General features: G+C 39.0%; 1 protein-coding gene and 1 long non-coding RNA gene across 2 annotated transcripts in view; one reads left to right on the top strand and one right to left on the bottom strand.

Moving 5' to 3' along the window:
- Positions 1 to 412: 412 nt before the first annotated feature.
- LOC135413119 (uncharacterized) lies at positions 413 to 2,412 on the bottom strand. Its single transcript, XR_010430096.1, has 2 exons — positions 2,285 to 2,412; positions 413 to 1,404 (listed from the first exon to the last, which is right to left on the bottom strand). It is a non-coding gene; the product is annotated as an uncharacterized LOC135413119 (long non-coding RNA).
- A 5-nt stretch (positions 2,413 to 2,417) lies between these two features.
- PDGFC (platelet derived growth factor C) overlaps positions 2,418 to 19,041 on the top strand; it is a 123,583-nt gene continuing 106,959 nt past the window's right edge. Inside the window, exon 1 of the mRNA XM_064652319.1 lies at positions 2,418 to 2,548. Within this exon, the coding sequence (XP_064508389.1) occupies positions 2,431 to 2,548 (118 nt within the window). The 5' untranslated portion in view covers positions 2,418 to 2,430. The remainder of the gene's footprint in view (positions 2,549 to 19,041) is intronic.

Below are 19,041 nucleotides of genomic sequence, written 5' to 3'. Positions count from 1 at the left end.
TCAAATCTAAACCTTCCCTGGCCCAACTTGAGGCTGTTTCTTCTTGCCCTCTCGCTTGTTACTTGGGAGAATAGACTGACCCCAACCTTGCTACAATCTCCTTTTGGGTAATTGTAGAGAGTGATAAGTTGCCCCCTGAACCTCCTCCAGGCTAAACAACCCCAACTCCCTCAGCCTCTCCTCATAAGACTTGTGGTCAGCTTCTTCACCAGCCCCACTGCCCTTTTCTGGGCATGGTCCAGCACCTCCAGATGAAACACCGGCCTTATTCAGCCTAGATTTATGATTTTTCAATGGATTCTTTACCTTTGATGTACACAGTGTAAGACATTATGTCCATGTTTTTCAGAGTGAACTTGCCATCAGTTGTCCAAAATACAAAGAATACCACAAAATCCTCAGGCAATGAAGGTTAAGCTACAGTGTAATACTTTGTTTATTTGATTTTAAAAACCCACTGCTTGTAATCATCTGGGTAGGAGACCTGTGAACCAGTACATGTTATTTTTATTTCCATTTAAAAATAACAACAGTGAAACTGAAGAAATAGTAATGCTAACAATAATAAAAGTAACTACATAGTCTGCTTTGTGCAGTAGATTTCTTTCTTCATGCTCTGTAAGTGAAGGGTTGCTATTTACGATATGCTTCAAGCCTGCTTTTCAGAAGACAGCCCAACTTGGCTGGACAGCTTTCAGTTGCTACTGGAAATATGTCACTTATTAGGAACAGAGGGGTTGTTTATCACTGTCTCAAGGGTTGCTTTGGCTGAGGCGAAGAAATAGCTCAGTTATATAATGGAAAGAGCTAGGTCAAAGGATAAGAAATTTATGTAGTGTGTGCTCGAGACTCTGGCAGAGCAGACTCAGTTTCTCTCTTGTGTATCTTGCACAGACAGTAAGTGATACCATCCTTATATAGCTCTTCCCATCCATCCCCAAAACCACCTCAGAGATATGGGGGCTGAAGTCACAATTAAGAAACTCTCCCAAAACTTCTCAGTCAAGAAAAAAAGATTTGTCCTTCCTACTGCTTCTTCCAGCCTCCTGGTATGTAGTTAGTGTTCAGTCCTGGTACCCAGACTCATCGCACAGCCACAGTTCAAACCCTTTGGCAAACTAGAAATGCCATCTCTAATGGAGATCTATATGGGTGCTGAACATCATCATTCCTTTTAGTCCTCACCAGTGTCAATGGGGGAATACTCCTTCCCACAAACTCAGCTCTGATTTTTGATGAAACAGCAGAAGGCAATCCAATCCTGTCTGCTTTACGGATACCACCTCACGGAGTACTGCATGGTATTTCAGCAAGCAAGGGACAGTTAAAAAGAGTTGAACCTGCATTTCCATCTGCTTATGTCAACGTTAGAAGTCCAGCTCAGGATAACCAAAACAGCAAGTTCTATACAAGGGGGAAAAAAACAAAAAGAAAAGAACAGAAAAAACTAAGCATCCAGAGTCTTTTTTAAAACGTCCTCTCCGTGTTTTATTTGCAGTATCAAGGGCATCCTTCAGATGAAATGTTTAACCAAGCATCAAATTTTCAAGCAGGAGCCCAATTGCCATAATAACAACCCAGTAAACAAACTCACCTCACTCTAAATTACCAAACCCAGAAGCTGGCTCTGGACCGCAATGACCTCGGTTCCTCATCGGGAGAAGGAGGGAGGGCGGATGAAGCCCCCTTCCTGAGGCAGAGGGGGTTGGCGGGAGGCCCCCTCCGCTTCCCTCCCCGCCGGGGGCAGAGGCCGCCCCAGCACCTGTTGCGCCGCCGCTCGGCCACGAGCGAGGGGGCAGCGGCGAGAGCCCCCCCGCTCGCCTCCTTCTTCCCACCGACAACTTCCCGGGGCGTAAACGGCCGCGCCAGGTGCCGCCCTCGCCGTGATGGGACGGCGGGCGTGGGAGGGAGGGGGGGAGTGGAGAGGCACGGCGCAGGCTGGCAGCGCGGCCGCCGAGCAGCGGGCGGGGAGGGTGGCTGTGTGCGAGCGCGGTCCGCCCGCCCCCGCCGGTGCCGCTGACAGGTGCGCGCTCCTCCGCGGCTGTACCACCAGCCCCGGCCCCTCCGGCCCCCGCCCGCCACGGCACCGGGTTGTTTAGTCCTTGGGAAGCTGGTCTGGGTCCAGACTTTGCTTTGATCCCTTTTTTTTTTCCCCCCTCCTTTTTTTTTTTTTTTTTTTCTTTTTAAGAGAGAGAGAGAGAAAAAAAGGCAAAGGAAAATAAAACCTGGAGACACAGAAGAGCGCTCTAGGAAAAAGTTTTGGATGGGATTATGTGGAAAGTACCCTGCAATTCTCCGCTGCCAGAGCAGGCTCAGTGCTGCCTTCTCCCCAGCGGCGCAGCCCGCGCCGGGCGCTGCTGAGAGACGCCCGGGCCTCGGTGCCTCGCCGCCAGTGCCTGCTGTGCCGGAGCCCCTCGCCCCGCCGGCCCAATGCTCCTCCTCGGGCTGTTCCTGCTGACATCTGCCCTGGCCGGCCGGAGGCAGGGGGCCGTCGCCGAGTCCGACCTCAGCAGCAAGTTCGCCTTCTCCGGCGCCAAGGAGCAGAACGGTAAGGAGCCGCAGCCGCCGCCGCCGCGCAGCCCGGGGCAGGGCGGGGGCGGGCGCCCGGCCGGCGCGGCGCGGAGCTCTGCTCTCCCCCTCCTCTCCCTCTTCTCTCCCGCCGCCCGCGGGGCAGCCCCTCGCCGCGGAGGGACGCGGCCCCGCGGGGTGGCGGCGGGCAGAGCGGGGCGGCAGCCAGGGCTCTGCCCGCCGGCTCGGGCAGCGCTGTGGGTAAAAGGGCAGCGGCTCGGCGGGCGGGGGGAGCCTGGCGCCGGCTCGGAGGCTCCCTCCTCTGAGGTATTTGAGGTGCAAAACGTGTCCCGTTCCCCTCCAACCTCCCCGCCCCTCTAAAAAACTACCCAAACAAACCCAACAACGACCCGCGCACCTTTGTACCCTGAATGCTCTCGGGGAGGGGAGAGGGGGTTGTGTCTGTGCGTGAATGAGTGGTATTTTGTACGGGCTGGAAACGAGCTAATCCTGCGTAGGAAATGAGAATTACTTTCAACTTTCAAGTGTACCTGAAATGTTTAGAAAACTCTCAAATGCAAGTTCCCCTGGGCTGGGACTGCGCTGAACTGGAGAAAGACTCCTTTCATACAGCAAGGGCAGCTTCGGGGTGTGTAATTTGCTTAGCCTCTGAACTCCATATGATTTACATTATTCAGATTTTTAAGTGCCTTTCCTCTTGATCTGCTATTATGAAGTCATTTTAGAGAATATTTTACAAACTGTAACGTTATATACTGCATGAAACCACACTTAGTGTAGAATATCTAAAATTAAGGCTGTTAGCATACATGCATGGAAACCCTGGTGTTTAATGTACGGGGCCGGGGGGGGGGCGAGGGGGAGAGATGGTGTTTGAAAAATTTAGTACTTTGCATGTCATCTAGACCAAGCTTTCTCCATGGGCACAAACCAACACAAAAGGCCAATCTGGGAGCTCTCAAAACATTCTGAACTGTAATGAAATAAAACAGAAACGCAGATTTGAGGCTAATTCAATTCTTTCAACTTTGAACTTGGGACTCTCCAGATAAAAGTATTCTACATTGTATCTTGTAATAGAAAGCAAAGTTTCAGAGACCTCTTCAAGTGCTTTGTGAATGGGTAGACTATGCAGTGCACTAACAAATTTAGAAGGGGGAGATTAATACTGCAGTGGCCTGTTAATGTGATGATAAATGGCACCTGCAGACTGCCGGAGCTGCTGATCAAAGAGCAGCATGGGGATCAATCTCTAATCAGAGCAACTGTGAAGGGCCAGAGGAAAGTGATCAAAAGACTCAGAGACCCAGCTATTCTGACAGGAAACCAATCAGACTTTGTGCATAGTACAGGAAATTATCTGCTCTGTGTGAGAAATCACTCACTTTCTACCCCTTCCCATCTTACCTGGTGTTTAGAGGCTTTAGGGCACCAGTTTGTGACAAAATGGGCTTCGCAATTTTATAGTAATGTCTTGTGCTATTATGCTGCCTTCTCTTAAATTTGCATGGTGTGCATGTGGAGCATATCAACACACAAAGTATTGTCATTGCTTTGCTTTGACTTTGTCAGGAGTGCAAGGAAACCTGCTATGCTGTCAGTCTGCTCTAAAAGGTTTGTTACAGGATAACGCAGCTGGGCCCTGAAGGGCCTGCAGGGTCCAACAATGGGAGCACAAACGTGTAAAAGGTAGATCATACAGCATAGAAGCAAAACTTATGTAAATATGTAAATGTAATATGTAAATAGGTGTAAGTATATGTGACAGTACAAACTAGATTTTGTTCACGTATATCAGAAACACAGCTGGCTTAGGTCAGGCTTCAACTGGTTTGCAATGCAATTTGGCATGCTCTAAGATAGTCACTACATCTTAGAACAAATGCAAAGCTGGGAGAATTTTTTTTTTTTTAAAAAGTGCCCTGAAACTGTATTATGTGGTAATTTATACTTAGAAGTATTGCTTTGCTTTATAGTTGTGCTAATTCTTAAAGTAATTATTGCAATTGAACAAGTTCAGGTATAGCTAAGTACCAACCCCTGACTTTTTTTAACTGATTTTAATTATTTGGGGGATCGGTAACACTGGTCAAACCAGTTCTTACTTGATTTAATTAGAGTGATTTTTACACTCTACTGCAATCTAAAGATTGTATAGCTTTTAGCTAGAGGCAGGTTAAAACTCCCTGGAGTATGAGAATGAGATATTGCTGTTCACATGCCAAATAATCTCTGGTCAGGAGAGAGGGAGATTTTTTTTACTTACGCAGTCTACAAATAAAAATTCTGTCCTCAACTTGTAAAACTGCTAAATGGCCAAGAAATTTTGGAGTAGAATGGATTACAGCGTTACTCAGCTGCACACATGGGTGCTATAGTTATTGCTTCAAGGTGATACTGAAGATGTCTGTGACCAGTTATTAATTCAGTGCCACTACTTGTATTACAAAGGGTAAGTGTGTGCTTAAGAATTAATTTTTTCATAACTGGTATTTACTTATCTATTAGCTAAATTATTATTAACTTCAAAATTACAATTTAACTCAATTTATTTGCTAACGGTAGACATAAGGACCTCTCTTGTTTCTGCTGTATAGTGAATGTTGTATTAGGTGGCAATTTCCTAGTGTAAATATTTCTTTGTAAATTAAATATTTTTAGAACACAGTGTTTTGCTGTTACCTCCTGGAAATTCAGTGTGTTGGTGGTTGTGGGGCAAGCCTAGCTCCGTTTAAAACCACTTAAAACTACCTCCATGTTTTGATTTGCCTCTCCTCTGTTATAGTGATATTTTCTTTAGGAACAGGTTTTATTTGTAACTCTACTTGACAGTAAGGGATTTTATGTGATTTCTTTGAAAAATTCCTATTTATCTTTAATGTTTTTATTTTATTCAACTGAGTAAATATTCTTCTGGAGGATCAAAGAAGTTTATGCAATTTTTCTGGAAAGCAAAGTAGCAGTAAATGATGCATGTAGTGATGGCTCCCATATATCTGGATGGATTTTATTTCTATAGTTCTTGTCACATCGAAGAGCAAATTATTCTTTGAAAGGTTTTTCATACTTAGGTGGGTTTATCATTTCTCTTATGGTTATCTGATGTATTTATTAACAGTTTTCCGTATTGAAGTAAAAAGTCAAGAAAAATTGATTGCTCAGTTTCTTTTGAAGAACAAAACTGAATCTCTTGTGTATTGAATTTGATTACCTGGATGGTTTAATTATTTCTTCTTTCTATTATATTTCTTGCTTCATTTTCATCTGCTTTTAATGGCTGTTTTTGATGTAGTTTCTTTAGTTTCAGCAGCATCTGAGGGGGCTGTTAGTAGATTGAGTAATGTGAATGATTTAACCCTGGTGGTCTGAGTGCACGTACTTATATAATGTTATTAGTTTAATATAGATTTGAGACAACATGAGATGGCAGGAGAATCTAAATTCTATTCTCTTGGCTGTTTAAAAGAAGATGCAATAAATGTTTAAAGGAACTTTGCTAAGCTATCAGCTGTTATGTTTTCTATGAGAAATATGAGAATGTCTCTATAGAAAAAACTACCGTTTGGTGCCATAAGCAATGACGTGTATAGTTTATGTGGCATGTATGTTTAAAGTGTAGTAATGACTGACTTCAGAAGGCCAAGAACCTGAGATCAATTAGCAACTCACCAGGGCCAGTGAGAAATAGTAACTTTCCTCCAGTTAGTTTCAAGTATGAATGAACAGCAGTAAATAGAGTTGCTGAAGTAAATCTTAGAAAACTAAAGCACTTACTTGATTTCTGTCAATCCTGAAGCACTTGCATTAATCCTGCAGGTAATGTACTGGTCAGGATCTGTCTTTTCACAGATCTTAATTTCTTTTAAGGTGTTGGGTGTTTTTTTTTTGTTTTTGTCTTCTTTTGTTTTGTTTTTTCTTCCCCCACATAAATGTAAACTGTTAATAATCAATTTTGGTAGCTGACTGCTTCATAATCATGCACATGATTTATGTAGCTCAAAAAACCCCCCAAACAGGTGCCCTTGAGACAGAGTTTGAGACTTGCATATCTCAGGCTATCCTTGGGAAAAGCTGGTGAATGCAGCTGGAACTAAGTGAGTAACTGAAGTGCCAGAGGGAGCTTCTCTCATCCCGTTGACCTGTACATGGCCTGACATGCTTCCTAAGAACCACCTAAAGGATTCTCTGATTTGTGTGTCTCTAAAGGGAGCTTCCAGCTTATTCAGGCAGGGGACAGCATCACAACAGAATTTCTGACTAAGTTACTTTAACTTGGGCCAAACACCTGAAAAAGGTAGGGATGTCCAGGCGATGCAGCACATTGAATCCTTGCAGATGGGAATATCAGTGCTTTTGCTTGAATGCAGTCATTTGACTGAAAAATTATCTCTTGTAAATGAACATAGTTTATGGTGGTGGGGTGCCACTTCTGCTGACTCTTGTTGAATTGAAGAGTGCCAGCACAGCCTGTTGACTACTGCTGGGTAGCAGAAATTTTCTGCATTTTGAGAAGATAAGGAAGTATAAAATATAAGCATGTCATCTAAAAGAAAACTTGATAGTGATGCAATTTTTCTCAAGTTTAGTCTATTTCTATTTAGTCCAAGACTGGTTTTGAAATGTTTTAAAGCCCTTTTCCTGGAGAGCGATGAATTACAGCACATCATCTTTTGACTTAAGCAAAAGATTGTGACAAATTAGAGAAGTTGTTCAACACTACAATAAATTGCAGAGGAAGAAAGCTTTTAAAACTGTTTTTTTTTCCTTTTTAATTGACTTCTGACACATCGTCTGCCATTCAACAAGGTGCTGCTTGGGACTACTTAGTCCTGCAGCTTCTCTGAGTTTCTTCTGTTAGGTAAATGTAGGATTTTAAAAGCACAGACCATTTGCTACTTGTCCCAAATATGTAGTCATTCCAACCTTCTTGTACGTTTGTTAAATATCTTGAATGGAATTTAATCTGAAATCTTGTTTTTGCATTAACTAGTTCCTACTAGGTTTGCCAGTCAGACTTTAAAGTTTCATATCATGTTGTTTGGGGTTATTTAGTTTGTCTGTCAGTCAGATAGAGTTTTATAATGAAGAAGAAACATGGGACATACCTTGAGACAATGACAGCTATATAGCCAAAGAGCTTATGTTGAACTTTGTCTTCACATAAAGTCTTTTTAATCTTATAACTTTATGCAACTCCTTTGAGTCTTAATTGTTACATAGTCAACATGTAATAGCAAGGTACTGTTTTGCATCATACAGCAGTGGTTGTGCATTATAGCAGAGTGGTCTTGGGGTTTTTTTGTTTCTGTTGGGTAGTTGCTGCTTTTGGTTTTTGCTATGTTTGGCAGTTTCTGATTACTAGAAAGAGGATGTGCTGAGCAAGCCCACTTCCCTTAGCTGGAAATGAACCTCTTTGATTGCTTTATAGATTGTTCTTGGCTTTATCAGAAAGCCATGCCTCTGCTTTTTAGTCACAAAGTGCATACCATGGAGAATACACTTCCTGGTGTGTGTTTTAGGAATTGGCCTGTATGTATGTAGTCTTTTAGCAGAGAACAGTGGGACTTCGAAAAAGTTACGGAACAGAAAAGAGATACACAGCACAGTTATTTTAGTAGCACTTAGGTATCTGTATGAGTGCTTTGTTTCAGAGTTTCTGAGAAATTAATTGTATATTAAAACTTACATAGACCTGTCATTCCCTTTTGGGGAAAAACTTTTGCAGCTTGTGTTTGAATGGAAATGCTTTTATTCAAGTAGGTAAGTGAAAATTCATAATGTGTTATTGTGAAGCTAAAATATGAACTGGTGTTTTCAAGAGGTTTTCTTAGATTGTAAGATGTTATTTTAAGGTGGCAATGACTGAAAAATTTGTTCATTGCTCCATCTATAGATATCCTAGCCTTAGGGTTCATCTGTCTTCTGATCTTCTCGTCCTGACATCCTTCTACTGAGATTTTAAAAACATATCTCCAGTGTTACAGTTGGCTATTTGCGTTTAATTTCATGATCCTACAGCATATAAGCAGTCTTATATGGGAAGATACCTCATCTTTACAAAGCATGTGTACAACAGCAACTCTATACATTTTCATAACCTAATCAGTTTCCACAGACGTTGATTGGCTGGGTGACACAAAGCAGGACTCTAGATGCTCAGGGAGAATTCTTGTATACAGAGAGTATAAGAACTACTAAAAAAAATAAAATCAATGTAAACAAAAGGAGAGAGCCCAGCCAATTCCCTGGTCTCCTGCAGGCCTTCTGTATTAGGGTCAGCAAAGGCTGTCTCTTTTTTTCTGAGTTTCCTAGTGTATTCCAAATATTCCACCTTTTTGAGTATGCCCACAGTTTTGGACTTCAACATTCACCTTGCATATGCATGACTGTACATTTGCCTGGGGCCCGTAGGCTGCTTGGCTTCTTGTTGCTGTGGATGCCTCTGAAGTCCTGTCAGTGTGTGCCACCCCCAACCCATGTCAATGGACTTTTATTTATGCTGATCATCAGGTGAGCTGGCTGCAACTGAAGTTAAAAGAACTCATCAGGTATTTAGTTAGCTCTTTGAGCCACTGGATTATTTCACTGTGTGGCTGTTCATACTCACACTAGGCTAATTTGAGACTAGGCAGGTTAATCCTGCAATGAAGGTCTTCACAGTGATAGTCACTGCTTTTTGCTTTTTTTAAATTTTATTTTCTTAGTCCATTTTTATATGCAGGTGTTTGGAGCTGGGGAAAGTGAATATGAATTTACCTCCATGCAATCCAGCAGAACACAGGCAGAAACAGAAATGAAATAAGAAAATGTTCAAAGGTTATTTCCCATGCAGTGGCATCCTTTTATAGTAGTGAGAATGAGAGAGTTGTAAGGGAATAATCAATAACACATTTTTTTCAGTGGCAATGTGCCTTTTTGTGACTTGATACTCATAAATTATTCATTAATCTTGCACTTTATGGCAAATTCATTCAAGGTATCATTATAAACACAGATGTTTTAAGGAGATTCTTCTAGGGTGAAAGGCACCTCTGTTCCTCTACTCCCTGAAAGCCCAAAACACTGAAACTTCTCCTTGAGTTAGTTAAAACTGATTACTAACTGCATTAAAATAATATGTAGGCATGGCTCACTTTGGTCACTGTCACACTGATTTCTTGACGTGAAATGGAGGGTACCACTGGTCCTGATTAAAGCAAGGTAAAGGCAGGGAGGCTGAGGTTCTCTGGTCATGCACCTTGCCAGCATTGGCATTGTGGCTGGAATTAAAAGTCTTTGTTTTTAATTTTTTAGTGGTTGGCTTTCTAGATTAATAGAGCTATTGGTTGGGTACCTATCCTATTACGTTCCCTATGATACTACAGTTCTGTTAAAGGAAAGTAAGGGAGGTCTTCCTAGCTTTCAGCAAATGTCTGGCATAGCCAGTGGTAATTTTCAGTGCTGGATTTAAATTCCCTTATCGCCCTTATGTGGCTTTTCTTGCAATGTTAAATCTGTCTGTCTCAGAAAAAGTAAAGAATGTCTTGGGAAAAGGAAACAATGCTCCTTGTGTTTCCTGTACGTTTAATTCCTTTTTGCATTGCTGCTGCTGTAATATTCTTATTATGAATTGGCAATAAATCATGTAAGAAGGTGGGGGGGCAGGAGGTTGGATGCTGCAGTTAATTAGGGAATTGGCCCTGTAATCTGATAAATGGGCTTCAAACTAGGTTCAGGCAGTAAAGGGTAAATGAGTGGTGCCCTTTTTGTAGTTTTGATATTCTACATCTTAAAACCATTACTCAGTTTGGCGCACATATAGCAAAGTTGTAAGGTTCTGTGAACAAAAATCTGGTGTGCAAAATACCAGGGAGTGTCATGTTTAAAGAGTAGCTTATCCTGGAAAAATGGTTTTGGAGATGTTCTTGGTACACCTTCCCTGTCAATCCATAGCTCCAGTTTCTCTATGCCTCTTTTTAAGCATTATTTGTTTAAAAGCATATGAAGTGGGAAAATGGCTTTCCTGGAAAAGATACTGATTTGTGAACTAGTGCATAATATTGCTTGTTTCAGTCATTATATTTAGTTGTAGTCTTTTCAAAACACTCAGTTGTCCAGTCTTTTATGAAACTATTATTTGGGGGCTTCACTGAATGACCTATTGCGTGATAGCAGATAGAATATCCATGTTCGATTATTATTTTTTTTACTTTTTCTCCCTCAATGTACTTCTCTGTGTAACCATCTGACTGCCTTCACTCTTGTTCCAAACCATTGGAGCTGTGAGAGGGGCTCCATGTTCCTCCTTAAATTGACAGGAAACCGGCACTCATTTTATGCAATAGTTAAACATTAAAAAAGACATATGGCCCAGGAAATTCTTTGCTGTATGTGAAGGTATGGCATTTCCAAACTCAAAGTGTTGTTCTGGCTATTTTACCGGTAGTGGAGAGTTATATGAGGCCAATTCCATCTGCAGAGAGTCTGTTTCACTTGCTTGTGGTTCTGGGGCTCATTCAAATGCTCTAAAACAAAATAAAAGGAATGGATGTAATAACTTCTTTATGGAAAAGTCATAAAAAGCTACAAGGCCATGTAAACAAATTGGATCATTTACAAGATGTTAAAGTGATGGATATTCAGTCCAAATTCAAAGGTGTGGATTAGGTTTTACAGTCATCTTGACTGAATTTTGCCCTCAACAAGATTTTCTTTTTCTGCCATGAATGCCTTTGACACTACAGATGGCAAATTCTTAGAAACTATGTTTTCAAACATTTCAGTGCATTCAGAATAAAGCCAAGAAACAGGAGAACAATTCAGTAGTATGATTTGATATTTCCCTAAGTGAATCAGAGGCCTCTCTTGATCCACATGGTTACATTGTGAAGCTGTAGTGGAACTTTGTAGCATTCCCAGGAAAAATAAACTAAAAGTGTTTCCCTTCTGGATTCAAACATGCCTGAACTAATTAGCAACAAAAGCAACGTTTTGGCTCTCCGCTCTGTTAGTACAAATAGGTTTGCGCAGAACAGCAGCGACTGTGCTCCAAGTTAAACTGTGCTAGTCACAGAAACTTATGTCGGATCTAACTGAACACTGAACATTCTGATGTGTCAACTCACAAGGCCCTTGTGACTCACTTAATCAGAAAGTAGTGAAAAAGTGGAGTGGAAAATAAGATAACGAAGCCTTCCGCATGTTGAGATACATTCTGCAGGTAATTTATTTGCTTTGATGTAAATGTAACCTTGTGCATGGATAATTTTCTCACGTTTGGGGAAGGAACATGGGTGTTAACTGCTATGAAGTGCTTTCCTTCTCATGAGATGTGGCTGCTCAGCTCTGCTATTACCAATGCGATTTCAGCTACTTTTCATAACCCTTCATGCACTAAAATCTGAGATCATTTCAGAGCGAAAATAACCTTAGCACAAGTTCACAATTAGTTGTATTAACTAATTAACAGGAAGAACTGCTTATTTGTACATACAATGCTAAATAATGAGCTGTTGATGTATCTTTTATACTTGATAATATGCTTGTGAAAATAATAATTATTACCTGGAAAGTCTATATATGTGATTATATAGGATTTGAAGAAGTCCTTCAGAAAGTGATTCAAATGAATGTTGCATTATACAGTGTCAAGTGTAAAGGGTTTGCATCTATATTATTGGAAATTTGTGTTTTAAACATATAGTTTTGGGAAGTGGTCTATCTTAATATCTCAAGGCTTCTACGTCTTACTACTTAGTCTGTTGTTACACAGTGATGTTCATACCTACCAACATTTCTGTTGCTTGTGAAATTATAGTGGACCTGAAAGTAGGGTAAAACCTTTTAAATGAGAGCTAACAACTAATGGCTCCAAAATAAACATTATTTCTATAAAAGGAGATGAAACTGTTGTATATGACCTTGCCTACTGTTTTAAAATATGGCTAAGGATTCTTGATGGCCTTTCCTTCTCTTCTTTGTGTCATTCAAAAATCCCAGGCCCCAGGCGCACTGAATATCTACAGGCAGACTAGAGTTTGAAACTTGAAATGCTCTAAAAATTTCCTCTAAGCACTCACTGTATTTCTCATAGTACTTGCTGTTATCAGAAGTCACAAAGTACTTATCTGTAGTGCTAATGCAGCCTTGTAGGTATTCCTTCTGAAATGGAGATTGAATTCGTGACAGTTGACTCTTTCAGCAATGTTTACCTATCTTCCTAAGATCCTTTATATAGGTTGGCATAAAGTGTTGAGAACAGCCATTTTTTTTTTTTGGTTTCTTCACGCGGAACCTTGATTTTATACCTGTTACACCTGCAAGAAGTAGCATGTGTTTGGGAAAGTGGATGTCCTAGGCTAAGTCTAAACAGGACTCACATAGAGTTTTTGAGCTTGTTAATTTTCATCTCAAGAGAAATCATTGAGACCATCTTTGGTTTTACCTAACACCTCAAGAATGCCACATCATGGTAAAGAGAGCTCTGTTGCTGAAATATCTACCTTATTTGCAAAATTATCATATTGCTTGTGGGGTAAAAGATGGTTTTGTATAACTGTCAAGTAGAAAGATAAACATGTTTCTAAAGCGTGTGCTTGCCTTATCAGCAAAAATCTTACAAAACTGATTGGCCTCATTAGTCAAGATTCATTTGGAGGTACTGTGTAGTGATAATACTTGATGAATAGTTGTGAAATGTTTCCATATTGTTACTGCTTTTAACATAGTTACATTACCAAAATTTGGGCACAGTTAGTCCTTTACATTAGGGAAAGAATACGATGATATGCCTGTAGTATATTTAACAGTGACCAATGGTTTTACAGGATCTTTAGCTTCTCTTTGAGATTGTTTGAGGTTCTGTGATGTTACCATTAAAAATACTGTTTCCAGGTGGGATCAATGCCCTTGCATAAAGCTGATTTCTCTTTCTCGTTATGGGAAAAAAAACAACCAAACAAAAAAACCCCCTAAATCTTGTTAATGGCTCTGATTCATCTGAAACAGTTTAAACTATTTTGTCATAGAAGTGAGGCTTAGTTTTCTTAGGGACAATTTTAACAGCCCAACATTTATTTCTAGCAATAGGTGCTCAGTAGATGGTCATTAATTATTCGAATTATGTGCTCTGGTGTGTGGTTTATTCTGACATTTTTATGTATGTGGATGCTTAATGTCTGTTTGTTCTTGTTCTGTTTCTTGAGGTTTGTTCATAGGTGAGATTGACTTGTTCTGATTTTTTCACTTTTAGGAAGTATTTGGTAAACTTTGTATTCAGTGTTTGTGTTTCAGATGAGAGTGTAGTTTGTTAGAAAGTGAAAATCTCTTGTTTTAAATTGGCTTGGGCCAACAATGGTGAATATTGGAGTAAAAATAATTTTGACTGAATTAAAAGTGGATTATCAGTATGTTAAATGGGTCGTAAAGCATTCAATAAATAGTGTATATTTTAAATAGCAATCTTGTATGTATATATGAAAATCAACTACTGCTAGGTAACTTGACAGTATTTATATTTCACTTTCATTTTCTTAAGTTTGGGAAGAATGGAATCTTCCCTGCTCTTCTGCATGTCAGCTGTTCTTAAATTCATTTAATTTCAGGCAATAGGGACTGTTGTACATGTGGATCATTGTCCACATCCAAGCTGCACGCTGGGCTATGTGCTCCACAGAGGTATAATGTCTCAAGTGTGTGGCTGCAGCTGGTTTTGGGATATACATGTGCACCCAGATGTTGCTACTGAATAGATTAGCTATTGACTTCTAAATCCTGATACCCCAGCTGTTCTTCAGGATCTTCAAAACCAAGTCTGAAATATATAGGGGTTTAAAGTATAATTGTGCTCACAAGTAGCTGTTTTTCCAGTTACATTCCCTCCTTTCCATCATCATTTTGCTCAATATTTGTTATTTGAAGCTTAAAGTGTACTCTAAAAGACATTTTTTAAAATACTTAATATTTTTGATAACAAATTGCATATAGTTAGCTTCTGTCCCTGATTTAGTTAAATCCTTAATGTAAAAGCAGTTCTAAACTTACTACTTTCTGTAATGCATGCTATTCTACCTACTAGCAATTTATTGTGTTTACTATTTTTAAGTATGAATACTTCCTTATAAATAGTGTGTTACTAGCTGACTAGCTCTAATCCCCCAACTTCCCCACTGACAGTACTTTGGATTGGTGTAAAAGATGCAAGAATATATTGAGGAGTTGTTCACTGAGATACACAAAATGTCTTGACCTTGTATGACGAATTCCACTGAAGTTGAGAATCAATTTGATCTAGTTACAGGGAAAAAAATTACATGATGCACATTTACAAGATCAAGCTATTGTCCTTAATTCAAAGCCTGGGAAAAGGAAACATCTAGATGACTTCTTTTTCAGATTTTTGATTATGTCTGTTAAATGTGAAATTAAGTTGAGCAATTGTCTTCATGTTTGCTATGGTGGGTGTGCCTGTCTAGCTGTAAAAATCATTTACTGCATCTGAATTGCCTCTTATCTGAAAAAAAACAAAGCTAATAATGGTTGAAGTGCAATGAAGTTTATTTATGTAAAATAATATTTGAAAGATAAAACTGATCATGCTTTCATATTTTTAGCTTTATTTTCTTTTATAGTTCTCTTTTAGTCAGTAAGCTAAGGAATCCAAGCTGTATGTTGAAACAGCAGGATTTCTACCCCATTTACAATAAAATATTGATGGAACGATATGAAAATCTGTGCTGTTAATAAGACTTTAAAAATATTTTGATAAGAACTTTAACAAAAAAACATAATCCTCCCTCTATGCTAAGGGATAAATGCTCTTTTTTATAGTTTGCAGGATGATTGAACAATGCTGAATATATTAAAACATAAGGAAGTGGGATATGTTGAGAGGTAAAGACAGATATGTGAAAAGTAAGTCTATGTTGAAAACCATCAATAGGAAAAAACAAGAAGCTGTGACAGTGCTTAGTAGAAACTGGTTTTCTGTGTATCTTCTTCCTTTTTGTAGTAGAAGGATGAATAAAAGGACTCCAGCACAGTAATATCTTTGATGATTACCAAATGAGATTAATTATTTCTTTCATACTGTTGTGCATAAGGAACTTGTTTTATATTATTAAATGGATATCACCTGATTTTTTTTTTTTTTTCATGTAAAGTTATTTAAAAGGGGAGTTTGGAAGATTTTTCACTGTAACAGTCAGGACATGAAGCTGGAAACAGCAAAGACAGCAATCAAATTTTCATAAACACTGCAATATAATGGCTTGGTTTGTCCTCAGTCCTCAGCATTACTGAGACCTCTCTTGGAAGTGCTGTTCCTCAAAATATAGGGTGTGTATGCTGGTGGTGGTTTGAAAAGGTAGATCTTTATTGTAATTCAGCTAAACTGGTGGGCAAGCTTCTACTGCTTCATTTACTGTGTCCTGAGGCTTGCTTGTTTCAAAGCAATATTGGTAAGCCATTGGCTTTGTATTTATGTTTTTAGCCCATAGTGATCAAAGTGAGTGGGGGTTTACTTTTTTAGAGAAAAACATGAATATTGTGGCATTTTTGTTCTGACTTCACATTAATTAGAGCTCATACATGGGAAGTGAAAAGAAACCAGTAAGTATGGTTTGAAGAGACAGCTTTGTACCAATAATTGTCATTACTTTAAACAAGAGGAAACGATAATACTTTTAAAAATCAAGACTGAAGTACTTAAAAACTGAAACTTAATGGCAATATGAAAATCATGTCTCTCTGAAAGTTCTTGATATAATTTCTTTTCTGGCACATGCTTGTGCTGCCCCTAGGAACTTGATCCTTAAAGCAAGAGGAGAGAATGTAACAAACTGCGCAGTGGCACCTTGGTGCCAAGATAGATTCAGTACAACCTTTTTTCTTTTTTTTTTTTTTTGTTATTCCTGGCACTTTTGGAAAGAATGATTTCATAATGCCTGAAATGTTTCTGAGGAGAAACAAGATTGCAACCAAGGCTTGCTTCCTCCTTCCCTCTTCCCATAACTTTTCATTATTCGTATGGGTGGAGGAGCTCTGCTTAGAGCTTGTGTTATACATCATACTAGGAAGCAGTATTTTTAATTTTCAGTTAAGAGTGCCCATGTTTATAAGCCATGGAGTGGCAATCTTTGTGGAAATAAATAGTTGCTATTTGTCAGGTGCACAGAATCTCATGGAAACTAATTACTTATTGAATTTTACAGTGGTTGTTTTGTTGAAATAAGCATTGAGTGTCCTTTGCATTGGTATCCTGACAGGCACTGTAAACAAGAGTTTCTGCATACACAGGCAGCCAGTTGGTCTAACTCCCTGTATTTTATCTTAAGAGTGGCTTTTTTTGAAAGTAACAAAAATATCTAATGAAGTTTTAAATTATCATCTCTCAAAAAAAGGGCCAATTGAGTTCAATTTACTTTGTGATTGAAGGCTTTCTCCTGGTCGTGATGAACCAAATGACTATAAAAGTCAGTGGGTGGTTTGGTTAAAGAGGGAGTAGTGGAAAACAAGTGCATTCCTGTGGTAAGATGATGGGGGAAGGAAAATGAAGTAACTGAAATGCAGGGGGAACCATTTTGTGGCTGTTGGAAAAACAGTGGCTTTAGCCTTAATGAATTCCGTGGTTTTGATACTTTTTTGTTTTTTCCCCGAGAGGACGTTGGGATTTTTTTTTTTTTTCAATAAACAGAGCCCTAAGGGAAAAGCGTGTGATCCAGACACTGGTTAAAGGGTTGATTTTTGGGTACAAAGGTCAGCAGCTTGCACCTGCCAAAAAGATTTTGATCAGAAATAGTTCAGAAATGGTTAGATATGCATTTATATATCGACAGGGAAAACAGGAGGAAGAAAAGCTTTGGTAATTTCTGCCTGTAAACAGCCTTGGAGCCTCTGGAATCACCTTGTGCAGAAATAAGTTATTATGGTCAACATCAAACTTTGGATGTTCAGCTAGCATCTGCTTTCTGTCACAGTTAGAGAAGGGCTAAAGGGAATGATCTTGCATCTATCTGGAGTCATCCGGGGTGCAGCTACTGAAGGCTGAACAAAACAAAAATCAGATCAGTCCTTCTGTTTAAGATCACTTGATAACAAAGAACACTCCATAAACTTAATGGAATTATTTGCTCAAAGGACCAAGCTGTTTATGTTACTACTACCTTTGGTAGCAAACAATAGAGAAACACCATAAGAGAGATGGTCTTAAAAACAAACAAAACCCCCAAAATAAACAAATAAAATAAACAAAAAATCAAATGCCATCTTTGATATATCATTTTTTTCCGGATCTTTTCCATGAAAGATATTGATTTTTTTACCTAGGCAATGTAAATAAGTACTTTCTCTGCAGTATAGGAAGAGTTGCTACTAAGGTGCTGTTCTTCTGCAGTTCCATATGTTCTGTGTTTCAATAGACATGAGAGTAGTAAGGCAAAAGTAATAATATCATAGAGATTTTAAGAATGTCTTTGAGCAAAGAAGATCAAACTCAAAGAATCTACTTTCATTCTCTGACAATTATATTTGTGTTTTGTTTTTAAGGCGGGTACCCTTGTGTTTTAAAATTTTTGGGCTCTGGAATTTCTTTCTGTTCCAGAACTGAAGTCTTCTGTACATAACTCAGCTTCTCTGAATTTTATTCCTTTATAAATAGAGAATCTAGTACATTGGTTCTGGGTCCTACTTCTTCAGATGTCTATTTACAATTACCAGTTCAAATAAGCAATATTACATTCACAGAGATTGTGTCCAGAAAATAACTCTCTGAATAGCTTCAGATAACTTATTGTCATTCTTACAGTGGAAAAAAAATTTTTTTTTTTAATTTCTCAGCCTACATATGATTCTGTTTTCTTTTCATAGCTTTCTCAGAAACACATTAATTACTTGGAGTTGTTGGGTCTGTAAGAATGTAATAGTCATTCTGTTGCCCAGTTTTATACAGCTTTGAATCTGTTTTAGTATCGTTTGAGGTCTTGACATGAAAGATGTGACTAAATGTCCATTTATTGTGCTTCATTTTTAACTTGTGGATACTGTAGGAAGAGAAGCTATAGTAGTTGCAGCACTAGGGCTTGAGAACAGAGTTAAAATCCTTAAAAAAGGGAAGTGAAGGGAACAGAGTTATAGGCAGAAAAATTACAAAGCTCACTTAGACATGAATCCTGTTTACCAAGAAAAAATAGTTAAGAATTATCAATTTACCATCTAAATATGGAAATTTTTAAAGAAGTAAAGCTTAGTGTTAGTTAGCTTATATAAACATTTGGCTGAGGAGAATTCAAGAAAAATATTGTTGATTGTACTCAAAAAGAAGTGCTTTGTATTTGAGATGAAACAATTTTATTAAAGGTAGGCAAGGTAATTAAAGATATGGAATAATATGTGCATTTTGAATATCATCAAATGGTAATGAGGCCAAAAGGAAGAGATAAGGTTAAGTATTATGCTGTGATCTCAAGACTGAAGATTAAAAGAAAGTGCTAGTAATGAAACCTGTGTGCCAAGGCAACTGCCTAAGAAATATCTAGA

The sequence above is a fragment of the Pseudopipra pipra genome, chromosome 4, assembly GCF_036250125.1.
Source record: "Pseudopipra pipra isolate bDixPip1 chromosome 4, bDixPip1.hap1, whole genome shotgun sequence".
In the NCBI taxonomy this organism is placed as follows: Eukaryota; Metazoa; Chordata; class Aves; order Passeriformes; family Pipridae; genus Pseudopipra; species Pseudopipra pipra.
Note: the sequence above shows the minus strand (reverse complement) of the source record. Positions and strands in the feature narration are given on the sequence as shown.